Genomic DNA, 27,721 nt, shown 5'->3' with positions numbered 1-27,721 from the left:
ATAATTTGTAAATATGGCATTTCTTTTCTTAAAAAAAGAAAAAAAGAAAAAAAGAAAAATGGGTCTAAAATGATAAAACATTCATATAGTCTATCAATGATAAACTTCTATCACGAAGAAGTCATTTTAATAGTCTATCATTGAGAGACTCCATTTTTAGTTTATCATTGATAGATGTCTATCACTTATCAACTATTTTTATGTCTATTATTGATGAATAATTTTTATGTAAATTATCGATAGACTATTAATGTCCATTAGTAATAACTTTTTATAACTAGTAGAACTATTTTATTTTTACTAGCAACTAATATTTCTCATGTTTGATAGACTTTTTTATGTTTTCTCAAATAAATAACATTGTCATGTTTATAGTTGAACGACCACGCAAAAAATCACCTAATAATTGAAGTAAAATAATATAATTCTTATTTCCTATATAATATATTTCTATTATATTGATATGATATTAATAACAACAAACATAATAGCAAAAGAGTACGGAAATAATGAATGATAGACACGTATCAATGATAGATTTCCATTAATGATAAGTCTATTATTTGATAACCATCAGTCAATGATATGTCTATCGGATAGGTTCATCATTGGTAGACCTCACTTAGTGATATGTACCGATAGAAATTAAAATTTTGTCATATTTACTAATAATTTTGAGTTGTGCTAAATTTGTTATTATTTTGTGTTAGATTGCCAAATGTCATATATGCAATTGTGCATTTTTACCCCAAATGACCCAAATTAAATGTAGGTCAAACACAAAGTAAAACTCAATTCTTTTGTATATAAAACACATGGATTTTACAATCCAAATGTGTGTTTGGTTGGTGATATAAAAACATAATTTTGTAGTTCGCGTTTTCAATGTTATTCAGATATATATTTAATCGTAGATTAGATTAAGAAGCTGAATACACAAAAATCTTGACCTTTAAGAGCCATGGTAAAAGTAATTTTGTAAACAAGAAAGAACAGAAGACCATTGTTTGAAAACAACTGTCTTATAGTTAACTAAGATAGTTGTGAATATTCGTCTTTAATTCATGAAACTTAGAAAGAAATCATCTTTTAAGCTTTGAAGGGTTAGACTTTTGATAATAATGAGAAATTGAGTATAGATGACACTAAAGAAACAAAGCTAAACAACAACCAAATTCACATGGTTCCTTTGACACGAAAATCGCCATGGTTTTTGTTTTGTCTTTTCAAATTAATGTTCTAATTCACATGTTCTTCAAACTATATCTATGTTTTTGTCCCTTTTTTTTTTGTTTGTTTGGTAAAAACTATTTTTCTTAGTCTTCATCTTGAATTGGTTAAAACAATGGCTCTCAAATGGAGTTTTGAAATGGTCATCATAGCATGATTTTGTAAAATATTGAAATTATGGTTCAACGTAGATAATATATCATATATCATTACAAAGATATAGAGGTGTTTAACTTCTGTCATTTTTCTTAGTCGCTAACACATTCATGTTGGTTGAAATATGCTCGCTTTGACATTAACTTTTTTCCTCCTTTTCTTTTGAAAAAATGCTTACTATTAACTTTGATTTCATAATTTCTTTCAAATATTAGGTTATTTCATGTACTTAGAATGTCTTTACCTTATGAGAATAATGTTTTAATGATTTTAAAATGGATATAACAGGGAGTCTAAATTGATTCAGTTATTAAAGTTTATAGCATGTTTTGAAGTAATTTTGCAATGATTAACATAATTTTTTGTCCAATTCAAAATCATATTGAAATACATTTCTAATCATTCAAAATCAATCTAAACATGAGCTTCGAATTTTGAATCGATACAATATCTAATTGATTCAGTGTTTTCTTTAGTAAGAGTATACTTTTTTTTATAAGAAGGCTTAATTTTTTTTTCCTGGCATGTCCCATTCTCATTTTGGACAGCAGTAAATAGCCTCTCTTTATACTTTCTTTTGTTTTTTTTAATCAGATTAATGACCTAAAGCTAAGACTCCTTGAAATCCTTTTGCTAAACTTATAATATTTTTAAGAGTTCAAGGGGTAGGAAAATTTTAATTTTTGACCTAAATTTATATCGTCTTTCACTCAATGTCATGAATGTCAAATAAGTTTTAAGTATGGCCTTCATTGAAAGTCCAAGACACTATAACCAACATTGAAGACGTTTCTTGTATCTGTTAATCATACTTCCGTGAAAGATCGAAGTAGAATCTGATTATTTAGAGGTGATTAAATTTTTGAATAATGAATCTATTGACTTTACGAAGCTTGAATTCTTCATTAAAGAAGCCAAAGCTATCATAGGTACTTAGAAAAAATCTCTTTTTATCATACTCTCTGTTGTCACAATGGTTTAGCTTAGTGTCATATCCATCGGGCGATGGAAGATCACCAAACTTGATAAGCAATTATTTGTTTATACTTGATAAGCAATTATATGTTTATACTTGATAAGCAATTATTTGCTTAATGATAAACAAATAATTGCTTATCAAAACTTCCTTATTAAACAGTTTGTTTCTGTTATGGCTTGTTGCGATATCTTTCAAGAATTGATTATTTAATGTTCTGTTTGGTAATAATTTGGTTTTTTGTTTTTATTTTTGAAAAATAAGTCTATTTCATCAATATTTCTTATCATGATTTGCATATTTCTTAAGTATAATTGTTGAATTCTTAGCCAAATTTAAAAAATAAAAACAACTTTTTGAAAGTTATTTTTTTTAATTCTCAAAATTTAGCTTGGCTTTTTAAACCATTGGTGAAAAATAGATAACAAAGAAAGAAATTTGGAGGTGAGAATAGTATCCATAAACTTAATTTTTCAAAATAAAAACAAAACATTTGTCATTTTCTTGAAAGAAAAAAGTTTTAACTAGATCTCTAAAAAAAAAAAAAAGTTTTAGTTAGAATGGAAAAACTAAATATTTCAAAATATAAAATTAAACATAATTTCTTATCACGGTTATCTTCTCTTTTATTTTTACTTTTTAACAAAGTGGGAAGGAGATTCAACCTTTGATTTTGAGGTTGTTATTATAATTTTCTAAAAAGTTAACAAACAAACGGAACTATAAAATAGATAAATACAATTATCATATCAAAGTAGCCTAAACTTTTAAATAATGGTATGTTAAAAATTGTGCAAAATAGTTTGGTCCGAAGTAACGAACTACTCCCTAAACCTTCATTTGTTATAACATGATTGTGTAGTTTCAATTTTGTAACAGTTTAATCATTAAATTGAGTATCTAATAATTTATGCTCTACATTTTCAAAGTTGTAATAATTTAATTTTTGGAACACTTTTTTTTTAATCAAAATTAAATATCAATTTTTTATTTAATGTTGTAGACTTTGTAATTTATAAACAAAAGACTTTTTTTTTTTTAAAAAAAAAAACAAAGACTGAATTATTACGTACCAAAGTTTAGAAATTAAATTGTTATGGGACAAATAACAAAGAGTATTGGTGGTAGTTGTAATTGCACTATCAAACTTTGAATTGTAAAAGTTAGGCCTCCAAACTTCTAAAAATATTAAACTTGGAACATTATGCTTACAATAAAGGTAGAAATTGGACTTACAAATGATAAGATTGAACATTCAAACTTATACAATCATTACAATTTATACAATTATAAAAGTTTGATGGTCCAATTTTAACCCTAGTATAAGTTTGAGAACTTAATTTTTAAAATTAAAAGTTTAAGGGTATAATTGCAATTATCACCATACTTTAGGGGTAATTTTTGTAATTTATCCTAAACTTTGAGAGTAAATGAACTAAACCATTACAATCAAAGCTTAGTGTTAAAAATATTTCTTTAAAAATCTTAGAATTTAGGATATGATGTTGAGAGTGGTTCAAGCGTCATATGTAGAATGTAATTATCATAAAATAAACAAACAAATTACTATTTCAATAGAAAAATAAACAAATACCGACGTAGCATAGTTTAACTGGTATCTCACTTTCTATTGACTTGGGAGCGAGATTCGTACAGTAAATCAAAAAGAATAAATTAATTAATTAAAAGAAGAGAAATAAAAGGTCAAATTTGAAAAAGGATAATTGTTGAAAATGAGAGTAATTTGTTCAGTTGCTCAAATTTCCTGCAATAAAAAATCAAAATAAATTTCCTTTTTCTTAAATTCGTTTTCGCCTAAAAACCCTAATTTCTTCTTTCTTCTCCGTTAATTCTTGGCCTTAAACCCATGCAGGTGAATGCCCTAATTGTATTCGTCGATTCCATTTGAGACTTAGCCCTTCAGATTGGCGAATTTTGACTCTTCCATTTCCTCCTCAACTCTATCAAGATACGTTCTCTTCCTTCTATTTTTTTTTTTTCATTTTTTTCTTAATTCCATTCTTTACGTCAGGGGCTGTGATTTTCTTTCGTCTGTCTCATCAAATGTTCTAGTGGATTACGAGCAGTATTTTTGAGAAATTCCAACGACGGAAGTGGATTTTTCATTTGTTTTTTAAAATTTTATTGGGGGGTTGCGTTGAATTCTTAAATACTCGAGCAGCGGCGGCAGTTTTATTTTTGAATTTCAGAGTCGGCAGATTGGTTGAGATTTACCCAAGTATGTAAGGAGTATTGAGCGAGATGGATTTTCTCCTTTTGCTGTGATTTTGAAGGTTTGATGTTTAGACGGATTGAATTTATTTAGGAACGTGTTTGTAGAATGATGGATAGAACCCCTGGTTTAGTTTTGAAGCGTTCCTTGCGAAAGAAAGCTACTTCGCGAAATTATGACGAGGATTTAATGGATGAGTTTGTAGAGAAGCATTTAGGGGGTGTTTCGAAGAAGAAGAAGAAGAAGAGCAAAACGGCAGAGGATCTAGAGAAAGAGACTGAAATTGAGGCTATGATAGCGTTATCGGTTGGATTCCCAATTGATGCCTTGCTTGAGGAGGAGATTAAAGCAGGGGTGGTGAAGAAATTGGGTGGGAAAGAGCAGAATGATTACATTGTTGTTAGAAATCATATCCTCGCGAGGTGGCGGGGCAATGTACGAATGTGGCTTTCAAAGGGGCAGATTAAAGAAACTGTGAGCAATGAGTATGAACATTTAATTAGTGCAGCATATGATTTCCTTCTGTACAATGGCTATATAAACTTTGGTGTGTCACCAACCTTTACATCTCAAGTGTCAGAGGAGGGATCTGAAGGAACTGTGATTGTTATTGGTGCAGGCCTTGCCGGATTAGCTGCAGCACGGCAGCTATTATCATTTGGTTTTAAGGTTATTGTTTTAGAAGGTAGGAATCGTCCTGGTGGAAGAGTTTATACACAAAAGATGGGGCAGGAGGGCAAATTTGCTGCTGTAGATCTTGGTGGCAGTGTCATTACTGGTATCCATGCTAATCCTCTTGGAGTTCTAGCTAGACAACTTTCCATTCCGCTTCATAAGGTTAGAGATAATTGTCCATTGTATAAACCTGATGGGACACTGATTGGAAAGGATATTGATGCCAAGATTGAGTTTATTTTTAATAAATTGCTAGACAAAGTGACTGAACTGAGAAAGATTATGGGAGGATTGGCAAATAACATATCTCTTGGAACCGTTCTAGAAAAACTCAGGCAATTGTATGCTGTGGCTCGGAGTACGGATGAAAGACAACTTCTCGATTGGCATATAGCAAACTTGGAATACGCAAATGCAGGATGTGTTTCAAATTTGTCTGCTGTGCATTGGGATCAAGACGATCCTTATGAAATGGGTGGCGACCATTGCTTCCTAGCAGGAGGTAATTGGAGATTGATAAAAGCATTATGTGAAGGAGTTCCAATATTTTATGGGCAGGTTGTTGACACTATTAAATATGGAAGTGAAGGAGTGGAAGTAATAGCTGGAGATCAAGTGTTTCAAGCGGATATGGTCCTGTGCACGGTCCCACTTGGGGTTCTGAAGCGAAAACGTATCAGATTTGAACCAGAGTTACCTAAAAGGAAGCTGGCAGCAATTGAGCGACTGGGTTTTGGATTATTGAATAAAGTCGCAATGGCTTTTCCTCATGTTTTCTGGGGGGAAGACATAGATACATTTGGATGTCTTAGAGAGCATTGCCATCAGCGAGGGGAGTTCTTTTTGTTTTATGGTTATCATACTGTTTCTGGAGGTGCAGTTCTTATAGCTCTAGTTGCTGGAGAAGCTGCTGAAGCGTTTGAATCCACGGATCCAACCGTGTTGCTCCACCGGGTTCTTGGAATTCTCAGAGGTATGATCTCTTTCTGGTTTTCGTCATGAATTACCATATGAATATTTCTGTAAGACTTCTCATTTAACCTTTGTTACCTTTCTACATATAGGCATATTCAGCACCAAGGGTATTGACGTGCCAAATCCAATACAGACAATATGCACAAGATGGGGGAGGGATCCATTTTCTTACGGCTCATACTCTCATGTTCGAGTGGGGTCCACTGGCAACGATTACGACATTCTTGCAGAAAGTGTGTGGAACAGATTATTCTTTGCCGGTGAGGCCACAACTAAGCAATATCCAGCCACCATGCATGGTGCCTTCTTGAGTGGCCTAAGAGAAGCTTCATGTATTTACCAAGCAACTCGGGGACGATCAAACAATACTAGGAAGTTCATGTCGAAAAGTCTCAGACATGATATTTTGGCAGATCTTTTTAGGAAACCTGACATTGAAGTTGGAAATCTGTCCTTTATTTTCAATTCCTTGGTAGATGATGAAAAATCTATGGGGGTCATGAAAATCACATTCAGAGGCAAGGGAGAAAGTTCTAATGACGAAGAATTGGCAGACGATTGTGAAGACCCCTCACAACAACAGCTGCTGCTTTACACGATTGTATCCCGTGAACAGGCACGTGAGCTAAAACTTGCAACTGGAGAGAATGAAGGTAGACTGCCACATCTAGTGAAAAATTTTGGCTTAAAGCTGATGGGACCCAGTGCTTTGGCTAATATCGGTAACTCGTTGATTTCTAGTATTGCCAGTGCTCGAAGAGGCCGGGGGAGGAATCGGTTGTCTGCTGGACAACCACAACTTCAACCCCAATCACAACCACAAATGCAAGCCCAGCCCCAGCCCCAACCACAACCCCAGCCCCAGCCACAATCACGACTGCAATCCCAGCTGCAATATCAACCTGAGCCCCAGCCGCAATATCAACCCGAGCCCGAGCCCCAACCCCAACTACAAATACAACCCCAGCCCCAACTGCAACTGCTTCCTCAGCCACAGCTTCAACCCCAACTGCTACTCCAACCTCAATCACAACTACAGCTACAACCACAACCACAAATCTAATAGATAATCTTCTGCTGCTGTGGACTTAAGAACCAACCCTCTTTTGGAAATAGAAGAAGTACCTGGAAACATGTGGGTGCATTATATTGCTTGAAAAGGGCTGTCACAAATAGGCATGCCTGTCAAATCCCAGATGAAGATTTGAATTATGTCCCAAGGGATGATGAATTTGGTTATTTCATTGTTTCACAATTCAGAAAAAGTGCGATTTTTTTTCAGCCTCAGCATGGATAATCGAAGTCTGAAGCAAACTGACTTGGTGTGGGTAAAAGTAATAACATCATCAGCTGATCAATGTGAAAACCTTTTGAGTAGATCAAATGACTGTAATTAATCAATTTGGTGTCTACTAGGGTAACAGGAGTTACAATTCTTCCCCGTATTTTTTTTTGTAGTTCAATACAACTCTATGTTAACTCATTGACTCCAAAGAAAGCAGTTGTATTCTTGGGCATCCATAGTTTTACAACACATTTCGTATCTGTATTATACACTCAATTTTTTCCTGGAAAATCCCAACCTAGAAAGCCTTTTCGCCTGTGGCTTTGGTATCTTCTAATATCTTGAATTTATAATTAAGATTCCGTTTGGTAACTATTAAAATAGAAGAAAAGAAGGCGACACAAGGAGTTTACGTGGAAAACCCTAATTTAGGGAAGAAAAACCACGGTAGAAAAGGACTTATTATTTAATGCCATACGTACAATAGACTCAACCTCAGATATAAATAGAATGAGGTGAAACCCTAATTTAGAAAATATAGTATAAATTAAAAAATGCCCTTGGGGCGTAGATATCGGCAAGACCCAACTTGCTAATACAAGCTTCAAACGTCTGTCTCGATAACCCTTTCGTAAAAACATCTGTAATCTGTTGGACTGAAGGTACATAGGGAATACAAATAGCTTCGCGATCTAACTTTTCTTTAATAAAGTGCCTGTCGATTTCCACATGTTTGGTTCTATCATGTTGCATGGGATTATTTGCAATACTGATGGTAGCCTTATTATCACAATACAGCTTTATAGACCCCGGACTACTCTCGTGAAGATCAGATAAAACTTTCTGCAACCAGATTTCTTCACACACTCCCAGATTCATAGCTCTATACTCTGTCTCAACATACTTCTGGCCACTACACCCTGTTTTTTACTCTGCCAAGTTACCAAATTTCTCCATACAAAGGTACAGTACCCTGAGGTTGACCTTCTATCATTCACAGATCCGGCCCAATCTGAGTCAGTATATGCCTCGATGCTCCATGTGTCATGTTTCCTGAACACCAAGCGCTTCCCAGGGGTGGACTTCAGGTATCTCAAAATTCGAGTCACAGCTTTCATGTGCTCCTCATATGGACTCTGCATGAACTGACTTACTACACTCACAGCATAGGAGATGTCGGGCCTAGTATGAGACAAGTAAATCAGTTTTCCTACTAAGCGTTGATACCCCTCCTTATTCACAGGAACTCCTTCCGAAATACTTTTCAGTTTGCTATTGACCTCAATAGGAGTGTCAATAGGTTTGCATCCAGTCATTCCTGTTTCCTTTAACAAGTCCAGAGTGTACTTCCGCTGAGATACAGATATTCCTGCTTTTGATCTTGCCACTTCCATCCCGAGAAAATACCTTAAACTACCAAGATCCTTGATTTCAAATTCACCTGCCATCCTTTATTTTAGCTTAGCAATTTCTGCCGTGTCATCCCCTGATAGGATGATGTCATCAACATACACTACCAACACAGCAATCTTTCCTAAGGGTGATTTTTTGGTAAACAAGGTATGATCAGAATTCCCCTGAACAAACCCTTGGACTTAACAAACACGGTGAATCTGTCAAACCATGCCCTAGGGGACTACTTCAACCCATATAAAGACTTCCTGAGTTTGCAAACATGATTCCCAAACTTAGCTTTGAAACCTGGAGGTGGACTCATATAAACTTCCTCTTCCAACTCACAATTTAGGAAGGCGTTCTTTACATCTAGTTGATGTAGGGGCCAATCTTTATTTACGACGACAGACAGAAGAACACGAATCGTGTTTAACTTAGCCACTGGGGAAAAAGTTTCTGAATAATCAATCCCATACGTTTGAGTGAACCCTTTAGCAACTAACTTGGCTTTATACCTCTCGAGTGTTCCGTCAAACTTATATTTCACTGTGAACACCCATTTGCAACCAACTGTTTTGTGACCTCTAGGGAGAGCTACTAACTCCCAAGTCTTATTTGCCTCGAGAGCTCTCATTTCCTCCATTACTGTTGCTTTCCACTCGGGAACTTCCATGGCCGCATGTACACTGGAAGGTATTGCTAGAGCATCCAGTTGAGTAGTAAAAGTCTTAAAACCAGGAGATAAGTTACTATAGGTCAGAAAACTATGCAAAGGGTATTTTGTACATGACCTGGTTCCCTTTCTCAGAGCAATTGGCATATCCAGAGCAGTATCATAGTTGTCAGTTTTCGTCTGTCCCTCTTCAGTATCAGATTTTTTAGACAATTCTGCATCTTCTTGAGGATCTTTCAGCACCTCATTACCTCCTGAAGTTTCAACCTTCTCTGAGCTCTCATCATTTTTTATGTTCCCAGACTTCTCTTCAAGACTCTCCTCTGAAACAACGGGATCTTGAACCTGAGCTGGTTCCGACGCTTGGACACTTTCCGATAGAACACCAGAGGTTTCCTGAATTTCCTTTCTGAGATTCTTCCTATAGTATGTTATTCAGGGCACTTGTCTAGTAGAAAGAACCGACACAGGAGCAACAGGAGCAAAGTTAGGTTCAAGACTAGATAGACTAGGTCCAGGAACAATGGGGCTAGGCTCAGGTTCAGAAATATTAAGACTAGGCTCAAGATTGAGGCTAATGGGTACGGAGTACGTGGAACTGTTAGTCTCTTCATTTGTGGTCTCCCCATGAAGATGACTAACGGGAAAGAACGGTTTATCTTCAAGGAACGTGACATCCATAGTGATAAAATATTTTCTGGAAGATGGATGAAAACATTTATAGCCTCGCTGATGAAGGGGATACCCGAAAAACACACATTTTTTAGCTCGTGGAGCAAACTTAGTCCGGTGTGGACCATGAGTATAAACAAAGGTTGTACACCCAAACACACGAAGAGAAACCTCAGGAATAAGACGGGTAGACTAATAGGACTCTTTGAAGCACTCAAGAGGGGTTTGAAACTTTAGAACTCGTGAAGGCATTCTATTAATTAGATGAGCTGCGGTAAGAACCGCATCTCCCCACAGGTATGAAGGGAGAAACACTGGAATTATCAAGGAACGAGCAACTTCAATGAGAGGGCGATTTTTCCGTTCAGCCACCCCATTTTGTTGTGGAGTATATGCACACGAGTTTTGATGGACGATTCCTTTTGACACTAAGAATTCCTGGAACGTATGGTTGACAAACTCACGACCATTGTCACTCCGAAGAATGGCAATCTTTATGTTGAACTGTGTTAAAACAGTGGTATAGAACTGTTTGAAGGTAGATAAAACCTCGGACTTATCAGTAATGAGATATACCCATGTAAGTCGGGTATGGTCATCGATGAAAGTTACAAACCACCATTTACCAGATAGGGTAGACATGCTTGTGGGACCCCAAACACCACTATAGACCAGGTGAAAAGGCTGGGTAGGTTTATAGGGCTGAGAAACAAACGACACGCGAGGTTGTTTAGCACGTATACAGACATCACAAGATAATGACGAAACATTCACATTATGGAATAAATGAGGAAATAAATATCGCATATATTGAAAATTAGGATGTCCAAGACGAAAATGCCACAATAAATAATTTGTTTCAGACATAGTAAACGAAGATAAAAAAAACTAGTCATAAACAAGCTTTTGGAGGAAGCATCTGCAGAAAGGAAATATAGGCCTCTGTCATATTAGGCAGTGCCAATCGTCTTCCCCGAGCTCAAGTCCTGAAACAAAGCAGTATCTGGTGAGAAGATAACTCTACAGTTCAAATCTTTTGTTATTTTGCTTATTGATAAAAAGTTGTAAGCACATGTAAGACATTTTGCAGAGTTAATCCCTGAAATGTTGACAGTCTGTCTTTTCTAGCAACAGGAGCGAAGGACCCATCCGCAATTCAAATCTTCTCATTTCCAGCGCTTGGATAGTATGAGAGAAACCGATCGGATGAGCCAGTCAAGTGATCGGTCGCTCCTGAATCTAGAATCCATAACTCATTCCCTTCAACAAGGTAATTAAAAGATTTAGGGTTACATGATTGAGCAACTGTTCCGATCCCTATGGTACCTGAATCACCAGGGTTGGTCACTGAAGGCTGTGTCTGAGGTTGTGCAGCCCCCTCAACTGTTTCACCAACTAAAGCACGCCCAGATTTCGACTTGTCATTCGGAGGGCGACGTTTACCATTTGGAGGGCGACCATGCACTTTCCAGCACTGATCCTTCGTGTGCCACTGTTTTTGCAATGCTCACATACTGGGGGTGTTTTACTATTCTGCTTGTCACCATCAACTCCAGTGGACTTTACCCCGAAGGCAGCTGACTCTACAGTGGTAACACTTGACCCGTTCATTGCACTCGATCTATCTTCTTCCAATCTAACCTCTGAATAGACCTCCATGAGAGACGGAATTGGTTTCTGCCCTAGTATTCGACTACGAACTGTATTAAATTTGGGGTGCAGCCTGGCAAGAAAATCATACACATGCTCAACCTCTTCTATCTTGGAGTATTAAATTCCATCTTGTGGGCAGTTCCAGATGATCTCCCGACATAGATCCATTTCTTGCCATAACAATGACATCTTGCTGAAGTATGAAGTTACATCCATGCTCCCTTGTTTGCATTCGTGAACCTGTTTACGTAGAGTATACAGGCGGGATGCGTTCTGTCGCCTCGAATATAACCGTCGGACTGCATCCCAAATATCTTGGGTAGTGGCTTAATAGAGTAAAGGTTTCCCGATTTGTGGTTCCATGCTACTGATCAACATTGAGCGGAGCAAAGAATCCTCTTCCTTCCAGACACGCTCTTGAGGATCTCCAGGATTTGGTCGTGGTATCTCTCCAGTCAAATATCCAAACTTATGGCGTCCCTCAAGAACCATTTTAATTGTTTGGGACCAAGAAAAGTAATTTTGCCCATCCAACTTCTCTCTCGTGATCATTCCTACAGAATTTCCAATAGTTCCAGATAAAAAATTAGTAGTAAGAAGAGTAGGAAACATTGATACCGGATTTTCTAAATACATCGGGGAAGAATCATGGCCATTCAATCTAGCTCCAAGGGCGGCCATTTGTTGCTGGAGACTAACCAATTGTTGTTGGAGTTCCCCATGAGATTCAGATTTGGAATTTTTCTGTCTAAAAACCATGGGATTTTCTTCAACGGAATCACCCATTCGAAACTGAGGCTGAATTGGATAAACATGAGGAAGAAGCTGCCTACCATGGTACTGTGAAGAAGCTATTGCCGGAAGTCCACCGGCGGCAAAGTTCGGCAACCCGTGACCGGCGTTGTTCCGAGACGGCTGCGATGGTGGATAACGGAAAAAAGGCTCGGCAATTGGCTGTGAGGTTGAAGAAATCGCGTCGATCTGACCCGACCCGGCAGCTAGAGCAAACCCACGACCATCTGATGCAGATCCGGTTCTGTGCGACGCAGAAGGACCGATCGGCTGTAAATCGTTCGCGTGTGCCGGCTGGAGGACGTGCGAAGCTGAGACGGTCGCGTGCGAAGTCGAGGGTCCGATCGGTTGTGAACCGCTCGCGTTCGTCGACTGGAGAGCGTGCGAAGCAAAGAGACCTTCCTCGATGGTTTTCGACTGGAACGGCTGAGTCTGGAAGCTAATCGGCGCGCCGGTTGGAGCAAGTCCACCACCTACTGTTCAGCTCGCTAGCTGGATCTGTTCGACTGAGCCACCTGGGATGATGGTTCGAAGATAGCGGTCAACTGCTGCTTGAATCACAACCTCATTAGTCAGCGTACCTTCACCTATCAAGTTTGATGACTGAGTTTCTTCTATCAGGGCTAGGGTTTCATCACCTTGCTCTGATACCATATTGAAATAGAAGAAAAGAAGACGACACAAGGAGTTTACATGGAAAACCCTAATTCAGGGAAGAAAAACCACGGTAGAAAAAGACTTATTATTTAATGTATACATACAGACCCAACATTAGATATAAATAGAATGAGGTGAAACCCTAATTTAGCAAATATAGTATAAATTACAAAAATGCTCTTAGGGCTAATTCAACGTATTTCAACAGTAACTAAAGTTTTTAATTTTTGAAAATAAAGCTTATTTCTTCCTTATTTCCTACATGATTTGCATATTTCTTAAATATAATAGTTGGATTCTTAGCCAAATTTCAAAACGAAAAACAAGTTTTTAAAAGTTATTTTTTTTAGTTTTCAAATTTTGGTTTGGTTTTTTTGATAAAAAGTAGATAATAAATAAATAAATTTGAAGGTGGAAAGTAGTCACTATAAGCTTAATTTTCAAAAATAAAAATAAAATCTAAGTGATTACCAAACGGGCATAAATAATTTTAAATCATTTTTGTCTCGCCAAACATAAGAAGCAAACTTTGAGTATACATGGGTTAAATTATGCAATATAAAAAAGAGAGGTATTCTTTTCTTCATCATCAATTTTATTCCATGCATTGTGAAATCTAACATATGAATAGCTTCTACTGACACTGGATGGATAGAATGTAAGAGAGAAGGATTTGCTGTCAGCTAACTGTGAAAACGGTCACATGTTCAATTGTATTGTTCCCTTTTTCTTTTCCTTCAAAACTCTAAGAAACTTGCATCAGTCACAAATATAGAATGCTCCAATGGCCATTAGAACTCATCAACGAAGTTTCAAATACAAGCTCAAGGTGCTGTATTCTGCACAAAGTCGATGCAGGCACGACAATGGTAGTCCAAGAAGCGGCATCGGAGACATCCGAAACACACACAGGGCGTGCAGCCTTGTCACTTTGACGATCGTGGACAGCCCCGACAACTCTTTCTACTCTCCCGCTCCTTGTCGTCATCGCATGTTATTCTGTAACATAGGTTGACAAGACTTGTAAGCCAAGGCAACTTATTAATGAAATAAACCATCCAACCCCAGTACTTATTATTAAGCTTAAAATTAATAGTTAATACTCTCTATTTCATATCAACAATTCACTTGTTAAGTCTTGTGCAAATTCCGAACAAACTACAAAACGGACATAACTTACATGTCATAAGGACGATCAGCACATTTCCATCTCTGATTAGCGATTGCATTATGGTAGATTTGACATCGGTCTCTAGTTCGAAGACGAAACCGTCGTTCCTTCTTGCAGTCAGAGCAGCAGATGAACTCGTCCCGGTGGAAGTTGCGTCGATGAAGGGCATAAGAAGTCCAGTAGGACTCATTTTCAGAATGCTTGTAGTATTTAAGCAAGCAAGTTCTCCACAATGGAACCTTCACTCCTTCAACTGAAACCCAGATGTTGCTCTTCCATTTCTTGATCCCTTCTCTTTGATAATGCTTCTCAAATTCCTATGGAGCCAGCTTCCCTAATAATGTTCAACTCCAAAACAACATTGAATTACAAGAAGAATAATATGGATTTGAAAGTACATTTATTCTTGTCCTTTTTCCTCTTGAAACAAGGATTGATCAATCCTTAACTTTATAGAATTTTACTGTTTAAAAATTATGTCTCTAGCATAAAAAAAAGTTGGTTAGGATGTAATACAAACTTTAATGTTGTAGCCACTCAAATTTTACAGGTGAAAAAATGAAAATCACTTTAAAACATGCTTTTAAATATCCAACCCCAATTTAATGTTTGGTTTTACATTTTTTAAACATAAATTTAATACCAATCTAAGTAATTTCAAATCACTAAAAATATGTATTTGAGCAAACTTTAAAAATGAAAAAGTGATTTAACTATGACCATTTTGAAAAGGGCAAATTTGAAAGATTGGTTTTGAAATTGTTGAGAAAAAAAAAAAAAAAAACACTTTGGCTCCATGTTCAAAATCACTCTATAATATCACTTCAATCCTTCCAAATCAAACTAATGCAGGTTTGCTTTTAAAAATTTTCATACCATCAAAATCTATCTAAATCATTATGAAAAAAAAAAAAAAAAAAACACTTTGGCTCCATGTTCAAAATCACTCTATAATATCACTTCAATCCTTCCAAATCAAACTAATGCAGGTTTGCTTTTAAAAATTTTCATACCATCAAAATCTATCTAAATCATTATTAAAAAAAAAAATGTTAAAAGTAATTTTATACAACAAAAATGATTCTAATTTATTTAAAAATCACTCTCAAACGCCATTATAAATTTTTATCACTATCTAAGAACCTATTTGAAATAATATTACTTTAATCCTTGTTGTTCATTTTAGTCGTATAATTTCAACTTTGGTTCATTTTGTTGTCTATACTTTCAAAATGTTTAGTTTGATTCCTTTATTCCATAATATCATTTTCAATGATCAAAGTGATATACAAATCTTAAAAAGAATCAAAATTGAAAGTACAATAACCAAATAAACCAAAATATAAATTATAGAGAATAAGAATAGTATTTAAACTTTTTTTTTAAGCAGTTAAAAAATAAAGTTGTTTTCAAATATAGGAAAATGAATAAAAATATTTAAAAATATAGCAAAAAAATTTTATTAGACAATAGACTGTGATATTTTAGTATTAATATAAACTTTGTTGCTGAAGAATCGCTAGAAGAAGAAACTCTACGTGTAGCAGAAGAATGGTCATATTTGTTGGTGGTGCAGCAGCATTGAAGCTCTCTATGTAATCCGATCCTGTAACAAACCCTTCCATTTTCTGAACTTCTTCTTCTTCAAACATTCCCTAATTACTACTAATATTTTCTTCTGATCTCATCATTATTGTTTTTAATATTTTATTTTATTTCAACCCTAAATCTTCCTCTTTCTTCTTCTTCTAATGCCCCACCAATAAATTTTCCCATAAATAAATAAAAATAAACTCCTTTTCAAGGATCATATATATATACACACAAATAAGGGATTTTGTTGTATTGTGGAGAACTAAAAGGTCATTGTGATTTTAGGGGTATGCATCTATCGATCGGTATCGATTTTGGGAAAAAAACCGACCAAAAAAAGCCTAAAATCTGACCGTTGGTCGGTTTTGTTGAGATTTGTTTTCTGGCAAGCAAAGTCGAAGTGAATAAAAAATGAATTGATTGAGGGCTATGGTTAGGTTAATATAATTTGTAACTTTTTTAAATTTAATGAAAAAATTTAAATCAATCATCTAGTGGACTTGAAATTGAGGCAACATAAAAAGAAAATAATAAATCAATACTAAATAGGATTGGGTTGATGGTAGTTGACTTAATATTTATTTTTAATATTTATATCGGTTGGTCGGTCGGTCGATTTTCCAATTTTTTTATATGAAAACCAAAAACCAACCGACCTCAATTCCATCGGTTTCGATCAATTGGATCGATTTTCGATACCTTTATGCTCACCCCTAGTGATTTACCTGTTCGTATCCTCACATTTCTCAATACTTAAATTATTAATTTTTTTTATTTTTATTTTCATATTTATTTGTTTTGCAAGGCAGGAGAATTGTTTTATTGATAGTTGAGATTTGATCATTTGAGTATAATAATAATAATAATAATAATATTTTTAAGTACTATTTTGGTCTTTATACTTTTGGTTTTGGTTTATTTTAGTTTCTATACTTTTAAACTGTTCATTTTAGTTCTTATATTTTCAATTTTGGTTCATCTTGGTCATTATATTTTCAAAATATTCATTTTGGTCCTTGTACCGTACTATTCAAAAAATAACCGTTTTGGTCCTTTCATTTTCATTTTTACTTCATTTTGAAGGGAGCAAATTGGTTACTTTTTTAAAATTACAAGGATCAAAATAATCTCTTTTGAAAGCATAAAGATCAAAATGAAAAATTTGAAACTATGGAGACAAAAATGAACCAAAGTTGAAAGTATAGGAATCAAAATGAACATTTTAAAAGTACAGGGACCAAAATGAACCAAAATCAAAAGTACAAAATCCTAGGTAGCATTTAAACATTTTTTTTTTTAATCTTGTGGCTTTGGTTTGTTAGAATACTTGGACATAATAGTCCGCTTTAAAAGAATTAGGGGTGGAAATAGTTAGAATACTTGGAAATAATAGTTTGCATTAAAAAAATTAGGGGTGGAAATAGTGTTGGTAAGCTTAATTTTTTTTAAAAAAAAGTAACTGAGTATAAAAAAAAGTAGTTTTTAAAAAGGAAAATTACTTCAAATGGTAAAACTTGTTGAAAATATTTACAAGATATAGCAAAATTTTAGAACTATCTATGATAGACGTTGATAGACGCTGATAGAAGTCTATCAGTGTCTATCAGCATCTATCACTGATAGTTCTAAAATTTTGCTATATTTTATAAATATTTTGATTTATTTTTCTATATTTAAAAATAATATTTGTAAAAATCTGTTTTTTATTTTTTAATTTGACCAAAAATTTAAATATTTCATAAAAAAATGTGAATACCTAAAATAAAGAAAATTAGAGGAAGGCAATCACACATTTACAAAATGGATTAAAAAAAAATAAAATTATTATCCAAAGAGGGTTTTCTTTATTTTGTTTATTGTGATTGAATTTTAAAAGTTCCTTATTACTTTCCATTTTCCTTGGAGAAATATTTGAATTTTTAATAGAAATTCCAATATCAATAACAAATTTTAAATTTTTGTCAAAAAGAAGTTTTACAAAAAGACACCATTTGGATGCATTCATTTGATTTTTAAAAAAATATTAATTAGTTTATAAACACTATTTTTATTCATACGTTTCTTTGTTTTATTATCAAACTTTCTAGAGTATTTTAAGAAATCAAATAAGGTTTCAAAATTAAGAAAGAAATAATTTTGTTTATAAAATTACACTCGAATTAAAAAGATTTAAAATAATTGGGTAAATTAAGGATATATTGTAGTTTAAAATATTAACAACAAAAAAACAAGTGGTTTGATACTATCTAGAAAAATAAGTTTTTTTTTTTTTTTTTTTTTTTTTTTTTCGTTATTGGGTGAGACGCGTTTACAATGAATGTATCTTTACAATGAATTAACCGACATGTTGTACATTAAGAATATAGTTAGACGACATATTAGGAATCTTGATGCAATAAAGTAGAGAGACACACATGTTTCTACATTATTTCCTCTTTTAACTTATGTTTAATTTAAAGCAAAATGATCTCTTTTCTCGTCGTTTCCACTCTCAATCAGAACTCAAATTTGGTCAAATTAATTACATCTAAATACATTCCAATAAATGACAAAAAAAAACATGTTTTTCCCAAATATAGTTTGAAAGTCACTTGTTTTCGTTTTTGTTTTTTTTTTTACTAGAATAGTTCTCTAATTTGCACGAAATTCAGCCAATAAATTCAGTCTAGGCTTCAATTTTAATGCTAATTATTCAGTTCAATAATTAAGAAAAGTTAATTTTGAGCCACATTAGACTAAATATAATCACATTAAGCTAACATGAGAACCTCTCGACCTTAAGACTTTAAAGCATCTGATTGAAATCTTAATCAAACTTCAAAAATAAAACAGATGTATTATGGAGAATTTTACACATACTTTTAGTAGTTTTAAAATTTTAGTTAAAGTGTTTTTTCAATGCACAAAATTAAAGAAAACATAAAAATAAAATCATTGTTTTCAAACATAAGAAAATAAATAAATTTATTTATATATGTAATAAAGTGTCACTGTTTATCAGTTTGACGATGACATTTTGCTATATTTGAAAATATTTTCAACAATTTTGTTGATTAAAATAATTATCTAAAAAAATAATAGATTTTGAAATTTACAAATCATATAAAAATCAAAGCCCATTTAGAACAACTTTTTAGGTGCTTAAAATCTGATTTTAAGTGTTAAAAAATAATTTCTGAGCATGTGTGAAAGTCATTACAAATAAGTGGTAAACCTCCATTGCAATTCCATCTTTTACAGAGTTTTTGTTTTCTTTTCTTTAAAAAAAAATTAGTGATGCACTCAAGAAGGACTCTCTAAAACTAATTCAATTTTAAGAAATGTTTTATTGTAAATTAGAAAACAAATAAGAGATAAAATGAGATTCAAGTATTTCAAAACTGATCATGACTAATGTCAAAATTATTTATTTGTAGAATTGTAAATATGGATATGGAAATTTGAACTTTTAATTTAAAAAAAAAAATTAAATATTACTAATTATAATTGAACTATTTGGTTCATATTTGACAAAAATGGTTCAAGTATTTCAAACTAAAATAAAACTTAACTACATCTCATCTCTTAGACCAAATATGAGAGAATTGAAAAGAAAAAAAAAATCCCCCTCAATGAATTTCCTTATATATAAAATTTTTACAATGTTTTCTCTTGCAACCTTGAATTATAATAGCTAGCTGTTTTGTCTTGGGGTAAGAGAGAGAGAATTGAAATCTTTTTGTAACTAGGGGGAGAAAAATAATTTAGGCCCATTTGGTAACTCGTTTCGTTTTTTGTTTCTGGTTTTTGAAAACTAAACCTATTTGTTCCCCATTCTTATAATGAATTGCATCTTTAGATACAAAAGTTGAATTTTTAGCCAAATTCTAAAAACGAATAACAACTTTTTGAAAACTACTTTTTTAGTTCTCAAATTTTGGCTTGGTTTTTTAAACAATTGGTGAAAAGTAAATAACAAATGAAGAAATTTGAAGGTGGAAGTCGTGTCTATAGGCTTAATTTTCAAAAATAAAAACTAAAAATAAAATGGTTAACAAACGAGACCTTAGGAAAAACAATAGCTAATTTAATTTAACATTTTTGTTTTTTCGTTAGTCAATTTAATTAGCTCGAAGATTTAGAATCATTTTTTAAACATAAATAATTAAAATGTTGGAAAGAACTTAGGAGCCAGATAAAAATTAAAACTCAAACATTATGATTTTTTTATTCCTCAAATATAATTTGATAAAATGAAATTATAATTTTTCAATACTTGAATTTAAGACAAATATACCTAGTTTATTTCAACTTGAAGTTAACATGTTATGGTAAAAAAAGAATGATCATTTCAAATTAGTTAGAGTGTCAATACTTTATGAAGTCGTATCTCAAAACCTAATAAAATCAAAATACCAAATTATTAAAATAATAAATCAAATAAAATTATAACTTTAGTCACATCTCTATTTCAAAATTAAAATATTTATCTATTTTTCTAAAATAGTTAATTTATTTTAAACTTAGCTATATAAAAATAATTAAGATGACAAGTTTGAACCTAAAATCTAACCACAAACTAATACAAGAAAAATATTTCACAAACTCAAGATTTATAAATCTACACTTTATTTCCAAACCTCCCAGTTAAGTTAGGCTTAACATTCCAACCATGTGTATCAAATGCCACCAAAATCTAATTGTGATATCTAAACATAGTTTTTTTAAACTCAAGTCATCTAAACCTTCTAGGCTTAACATTCTCGGACTTAAAATTTCAAATTTATGCACCAAACGCTCCCATAATCTAACTGTGGTATCTATAAACTATAAACCGAAATTGGTATTGGTTTTCAAATAATTAATGAATATTAACCAAAATAATATGGCAATTTAAGAAAGACAAACAACCCAATTAATTTTTCGTCAATATTTTACCATATATATGTTTATATATATAGTCGTTACCATTATAGCATAGAAAAAAAAATTGAGAAAGACTAATTTGGATAGATATATTTCAAATTTCTTCTTCTTAAATGTAATGTTGTAAATAACAACATAAAATTAAGGTTAAAAACTCTAAACTGTTGAATGGATATATTTCAAATTTCCTCTTCTTAATATAATGTTGTGAATTACAACATAAAGTTAAAATTAAAAACTCTAAAACCAAATTTAGTCTCGGTACTTTTAATTTTGTAACAATTTAGTTTATAAATTTTGCTATATAATAATTCAGTCATTATACTTTAAAATTTGTATTGATTGAATCCTTAATGTTAAGATTTAATGAGATTTCTTGCATAAATAAATCGATAAATTAATTAGAATTGCCTCAATATTTTTACAAATTTCCAAGTCTCTACATCATAACACAATAAAACGTAACATCTAGCTTTTATATATATATATATATATTTATTGATGATTAAATTGTTACAAATTCAAAAGTACAAGAAGTAAATTATTACATTGTAAAGTCTGTGCACTTAATTATTATAAAATTGAAAACATAAAGACTAACTTATTACAAATCAAAGTTCGAAAATTAAATTATTATGAAAATTTCTAAAAATTAATTATAAATCCCTTAAGAAGAATATACATCCATCCATCCAACTGCTAACTTAAAACATAGAAGAATCGATAGGTAATTTTGTAATAATTTGGAGAAATTTTTGTGGTTGGATCTTTTGTTTTTAGGTGACTTGATTTCAAGTTTTATGTTGATTGGATTTTATATGATTTATTAGTTGGTTTTATAAGTGATTTCTTCGGTTGATTTTTGGACTATTAGCTAGTTTGAAATTATGTCTAATTTTCCATAAAATAAAGGTTGTTTCCAAAATATAAGAAAATGAATCAAAATATTTACAAATATAGTATAATGATAGATATAGATAATAGTATATCGCGACTTATCATAATCTATAACAGATAAATAATTATAAATAAACAGTAAAATTTTGCTATATTTATAAATATTTTTAGTAATTTTATTATTTAAAATAATTTCATTTTTTTTCTGTAAATTCTTTTACTTGTAGTCATGGTTCAAAATTTATAATAGTTCATCATCAAGTGGATGTCTTCTTCCTTTTTGTATTTTTAATCAAATCTTTAAAAAAAATCCAACCATATTTTAAGTTTTGATAATACCATACATTCTATAATTATTTGAAATTCAGATTCATGCAAATGTATATTTTTTTCCTCCATTTGAAGGTTAATTTAGATCCACATGATTGAAGTAAAATTTAAAAAAATATATATATATAAGGAACCTCTAAAAAAAAAAAGAAAAACTAAATAAATTCAAGGAATTGAAATAACTAATATACTATGAATCATATTGGACACACGAATTCATATTTTTCTTGATTTTTTCTTCACTAATTGTGTGTTCTTCTACTGCAAAATATCTCTCTTTTGTTTTTCTTTAATTGGATTCATGGTTTTTGGCTTTCGACAACTTTCTTATCTCATTTACTAAAAATATTCTCGACTTTGAGAATGTAATCTAAAACTAAATTAAGTGAACTCTAATAATTTTAATTAAAAAAAATAAAAATAGAACACAGATAATTTCACAAAAAAAACAAAACAAAATAAAACACGATAGAGGAAGAAAAACTTAATGATAATATTTTGCTATCTTTGTTTTACAAGTACAATGGAGCCCGTCAATTTAAAATTTAAAATAATATATAAAGGTAAAAGAATCACACATAAGATTGAAATATATCTTGAATCAATTTCTTTATCATAAAAAGGGAAAAAAATTTGTTTGCCCATAAAGCTCTTTTAGAAACTATTTATAAAGAATAGAAGATATCTTTAATAATAAATTGTTTAATTTTTTGTTATAGAATATAAAAATATTAATATTTATTGCATTAATTTGAAAACTTTTTATTTCTCTCTTATCCAAATGTTCTTCCATGCTTTCACCAAGAATTATTCAATATCAATTATCAAAACTTAAATTATTGATTTGTAATTATTGTTATATCCAAATTAAATAGAAAATAAAAAATAGAAAGAAAAGGAAAACCATCGACTCTACGAAATTGTATAATAACTATCAATAACTATGTAGCTTAAGTGATAGATAAGTAAATAATTCTATAACTATATTAAATAAATAAAAAAGAAAAAGGAAAACAAAAAACTTTGTTAAATACTGTAATTGCTTAGATAAGTAGAGGGACATATATGACATCATGTAATATGAGTTTGGACAAAATAGTCCAAAAAATTGATTCTCCTCTTAAGCCACTTTTTAACATATATATTAACTTTATATTTTAATTTAGGATTTAAGATTAATTTAATTATATTAAAATTTCAAATTATGGTAAAACAGGAAATTTACACGCTAATCTAAATATAACTCAATTGATTAAAACATATGTATCTTTGTCGATCAAAATGTGTTAGAAGTTTGAATATCCCACATGAAACATGAAACATACCTATTAAATGTGGTAATTTCATCAAGAGTTTAAGAGAATTACCTGAATGAATCAAGATCACATTTGAATAAATAGATTCTGAGAATACAAAAATATGATTATAAAAAGCTTAAAAGAACTTAAAGTTACTAATTATACCAACAAAATGCTCTTCATTTTCGATGACTCAGTCATAAGAACTTCAAAGTTAAGCATGTTTAGCTTGAGCAATTCTATATTGGATGACCACTTGAGAAATTCCTATAAAAGCATATGAGTGAGGACAAATATGTTGAAAAGAAACCGGTTGATTTGTGGGGATAGTTTTAACTCTTGGAAGCAGTTTAAGACAAGTAAGGATGTCGTTGCTAAGTTGCAAAAGATGTAGGGAAATATCGAAATAATGAAATGCTAAATCTGGGTTCTAAATCCTAATTCAAATCTTGGACCTGGAGTGTTACAGTTTAGTCAATAAGAATGTAATGACACAAACTAAAATATCTAGACAATTTTGTAACAATTCATATATATGATACTTTGAAGAGAAAAAGAAAGAAAGAAAAGATTTCATGCTTTGAAATATGTAAGTTAATTAAAAACCTAGTCAAAGTAAAAATAATTCAATCGAGATCCATATGTATTCATTTCTTTAAAGTTAGAGTTTCAAATTTCTAAACACCACCTCTATGTAGCTGACCTTTCAAATAATCATATCTTTAATTCATATTTAGTTTTTTGTTATTATAACTAATCGAAAATTTTAGATCTCCACATTCAAATTTTAAATTTAGAAAATTGGAACTTAAAGGATCCATTTTGATAATAATTTTTTTTTCATTTTTGGTATCCTCTTTTTAAAAAGAAAATAAAAATAAAAATTGACAATGGCTAATTTAACAAAATATTAGTAGAATATTGCAAATCTAGCCTCTAATTTTATCTTGGGAAAATTTTCTATACTATGATAGTTTTGAAATTTTTTCATATTACTTCCACTTATCATACGCCACTTCAATGCGCTTCTAAAATAAGGTGGGACTCACAAATATTAATGTAGGGTCCATAAATATTCATGAAAGCAAATCTATAGTTGCCAACATGAGCGTTGCATAGTACTTGTACTATTGACCTCGAAGTCAGAGGTTTGATCCCCACCCCACACATTAATTACAATACCTTTACCAAAAAAAAAAAAAAATACAAATCTATAGTATGAATAAGGGGAGTATAGTACTCCTGTGGTATTAAAAAAAAATCATTTATCTTATACAATCCTAGCAAAACAATCATGCCTAATTCAAACAAAAATTGTAAAAAGACCATAATACAAGCACACGGATGTAGGTTTGGAAATGTACATTTTAGGTCAATAGTATATCAGTGAATCATGTATATCGACTCTCAATTTAACATATATTTGAGTAATTAATTAAGTATATTTCAATCTTATATCAACAATTATTTAACATGCATTAATTTTAAGTATTAACATTTGTATATCAACATTTATAATTTGACATGATTTCAGGTATATCATTAATATATCAACATTTGCTTAACATGTATTTTAGTATAATAAATAAAGAATAGATATCATATTGGCGGATAAACACTCACTTAATATATGCATTTCTATTTTTAAATATGATATTAGGTATATATCAACACCCTCATTTAACATGTACTTTAGTATTAAAATGAATTATATGATTGGTGTAGCAACATTCATTTAACAAGCATTTTAGCAATAAATCAGATATGATTTGTGTATCAACATGCTCAAACATGATTGTGGTAGTGTAGCCAACAATTTAGGGTGCACTTTTTTCTTATGTTATTTAGTCACTAATTACCAAATTTATAAAATATAAAGTTTGGATGTACTTTAAAGCAATAAAGTGTTCAACTGTGTGCACTATTGTACTTAAAAAGTGTATAGTTTAAATTTTAGTTTCCTTTACAAAAATAATAATATTGACAATAATAAAAATATCATTTTGATCCTTATAATTTAGATTTGATTCAATTTTAGTCCCGTTTTCAAACGTCTAATTTTAGTTATGTATTTTCATTAAATTTTAAATTTAATCGATTAAAGTTGTATTTTTATTGAAATCGGTTAAATAATATTAATAATACATTTTATCCAAAGAAACATAATATATAGATATATTTTTCAAATTTATAGTAAAAACGCTAATAGATAATAAAATGTTTTTGGAAATACAACAAGAAACTATTAATTGAAACTAAATTGAAAATGTTTTAAAAGTACATTGACTAAAATCAAATATTTGAAAGGGTTTTCTTAAATCTAGAAAAATAAATTAACTTGTTTATAAATATAGCAAACTGTTTATCAGTAATAGAGCGTGAAGATACTTATAGGCATCTATCAATGTATATCATTGACACTAATAGATAAGTCAAATTTTGCAATATTTGATAATATTTTTAATAGTATTACTATTTAAAATAATTACCCTATTTGAAAGGAGGAATCAATACTTTTTTGTCTAGGTTTTGATTCTAGTTTCTATTTGATTTTTAGATTTTAAAATATTACACATTTAATTTTTAAATTTCGAGTTTTATTTCAATTTAGTCTCTCAAATTTAAAATATTATAATTTTAATATTGAGATTTAAATTTATTTTAATATGTATAACATTTCAAAACTAAACACTAAATATTATACCCAAAAAGGGGACCTTTAATATTAATATTGTTGTTTTCAAAACTTATTAGAGAAATATTGTTGTTTTGAAACTTATTAGAGAAATATTGTTGTTTTGAGAATTCGAGGCTAGAGGTCGAACGTTGAGAACTCGACTAATGTTGAGGTCGAACGTTGAGAACTCGACAAACAAAGAAAAACTTGGAAACAATACATAAGCCGAAACTTCAACCCTCGACAAGGGAAATCTCGCTTAGGTTGTCGAAGGTTGAAGTTTCAACACACATCCACCCTCGAGATTGCAAGTTTATTACTTTTCTTTTTCCCTCATAGAGAAAATAAAGTAATGAGATGGTATATTATATGTATCTGTGTGCTCGAGTTGCTTCTAACAACCTATGCATTTTGTTATCATTTCGAATTAGACGGAGGCTTGTGGGATTGACGTGAAGGGGTGGGGATGGCTATATTTTTGGGAGCGAACTCCAGGCGAATATGAAGCGCATGGATACAAGTTATGCCTTGGAATGAAAGATAATTCTGAATTAGCTTTGTCTACGAACAAAATTTTGTATATTAGGTTGTCAAAGGTTACACACATGTCGAAACTTCAAAGCGATTAAGGAGATAAGTGAGCTGAAGCAGATTAAGGAGAGAGCGAGATTTAGTTTATATTGACTAATCTGACTAACATTGAACTTGGTAAAATGAAATGGTTGAATAATTGAAAAATAAGATTATTCAGGAATACACATTGAATGCTAAGATTACACATTGAGTTTCTGGTAGTAGATCCATAATAAAAAAAGTGTTTGTGATTGTTCCAGAAGAAATGAAAGCTAGTAATCATTAATGGAAAAATAACAACAATAACAGAAAGAGCGAGATATTGAGAGAGAGCGAGATCTTAGGAGAGAGCGAGAGCGAGAGTGAGAGATCGAGATCTTAGGAGAGAGCGATACTGAGAGAGCGAGATCGTAGGGGGGAGCGAGAGTGAGAGTGGGAGAGCGAGATTTAGGAGAGAGTGAGAGCGAGATCTTAGGAGAGAGCGAGATTAGAAGAGAGCGATACTGAGAGAGCGAAAGTGAGAGAGCGAGATCCTAAGAGAGAGCGAGATCTTAGGAGAGAGCGAGAGTCTTCACTTTATTTGAACTTTCCATAGAAATATATATATATATAAAAGAGAAAAAATAGCTAATAATCATACTATAATTGAATAATCATTAGACAATAATTGAATATATTAGATTATTATACTATAATTGAATAATCATTAGACTATAATTGAATATATTAGATTATTATACTATAATTGAATAATCATTAGACAATAAATTGAATATATTAGATTATTATACTATAATTGAATAATCATTAGACAATAAATTGAATTATATTAGATTATTATAATGTAAAAACTTTATTGATTACCAAAAAAAAAAAAAAATTGAATATACAGTAGATTATTATAA

At 31.5% G+C, this 27,721-nt stretch overlaps 2 protein-coding genes and 1 pseudogene across 3 annotated transcripts; 1 reads left to right on the top strand and 2 right to left on the bottom strand.

Moving 5' to 3' along the window:
• The first annotated feature begins 4,116 nt into the window (after window positions 1–4,116).
• LOC120085935 (lysine-specific histone demethylase 1 homolog 2) lies at window positions 4,117–7,846 on the top strand. Of its 2 annotated transcripts, XM_039042262.1 has the most exons (3): window positions 4,117–6,243; window positions 6,335–6,898; window positions 6,987–7,846. In XM_039042262.1, the coding sequence occupies exons 1-3, from the start codon at window positions 4,704–4,706 to the stop codon at window positions 7,313–7,315; spliced, it is 2,433 nt and encodes an 810-aa protein (XP_038898190.1). In that variant the 5' UTR covers window positions 4,117–4,703; the 3' UTR covers window positions 7,316–7,846. The 2 variants fall into 2 exon arrangements, with proteins under 2 accessions (XP_038898190.1, XP_038898189.1); XM_039042261.1 differs by having other exon boundaries at window positions 4,118–6,243; window positions 6,335–7,846.
• A 559-nt stretch (window positions 7,847–8,405) lies between these two features.
• LOC120084803 (uncharacterized mitochondrial protein AtMg00810-like) lies at window positions 8,406–8,978 on the bottom strand. Its single transcript, XM_039040621.1, has one exon. It carries the CDS (start codon window positions 8,976–8,978, stop codon window positions 8,406–8,408), a length of 573 nt encoding a protein of 190 aa, XP_038896549.1.
• A 5,218-nt stretch (window positions 8,979–14,196) lies between these two features.
• Window positions 14,197–16,195, bottom strand: LOC120085353 (annotated as a pseudogene).
• Between the last annotated feature and the right edge of the window lie 11,526 nt (window positions 16,196–27,721).

The sequence above is a fragment of the Benincasa hispida genome, chromosome 9 (genome assembly GCF_009727055.1).
Source record: "Benincasa hispida cultivar B227 chromosome 9, ASM972705v1, whole genome shotgun sequence".
NCBI classification, from domain to species: Eukaryota; Viridiplantae; Streptophyta; class Magnoliopsida; order Cucurbitales; family Cucurbitaceae; genus Benincasa; species Benincasa hispida.
The sequence above is the reverse complement of the archived record's forward strand: the minus strand, read 5'-3'. Positions and strand labels throughout refer to the sequence as shown.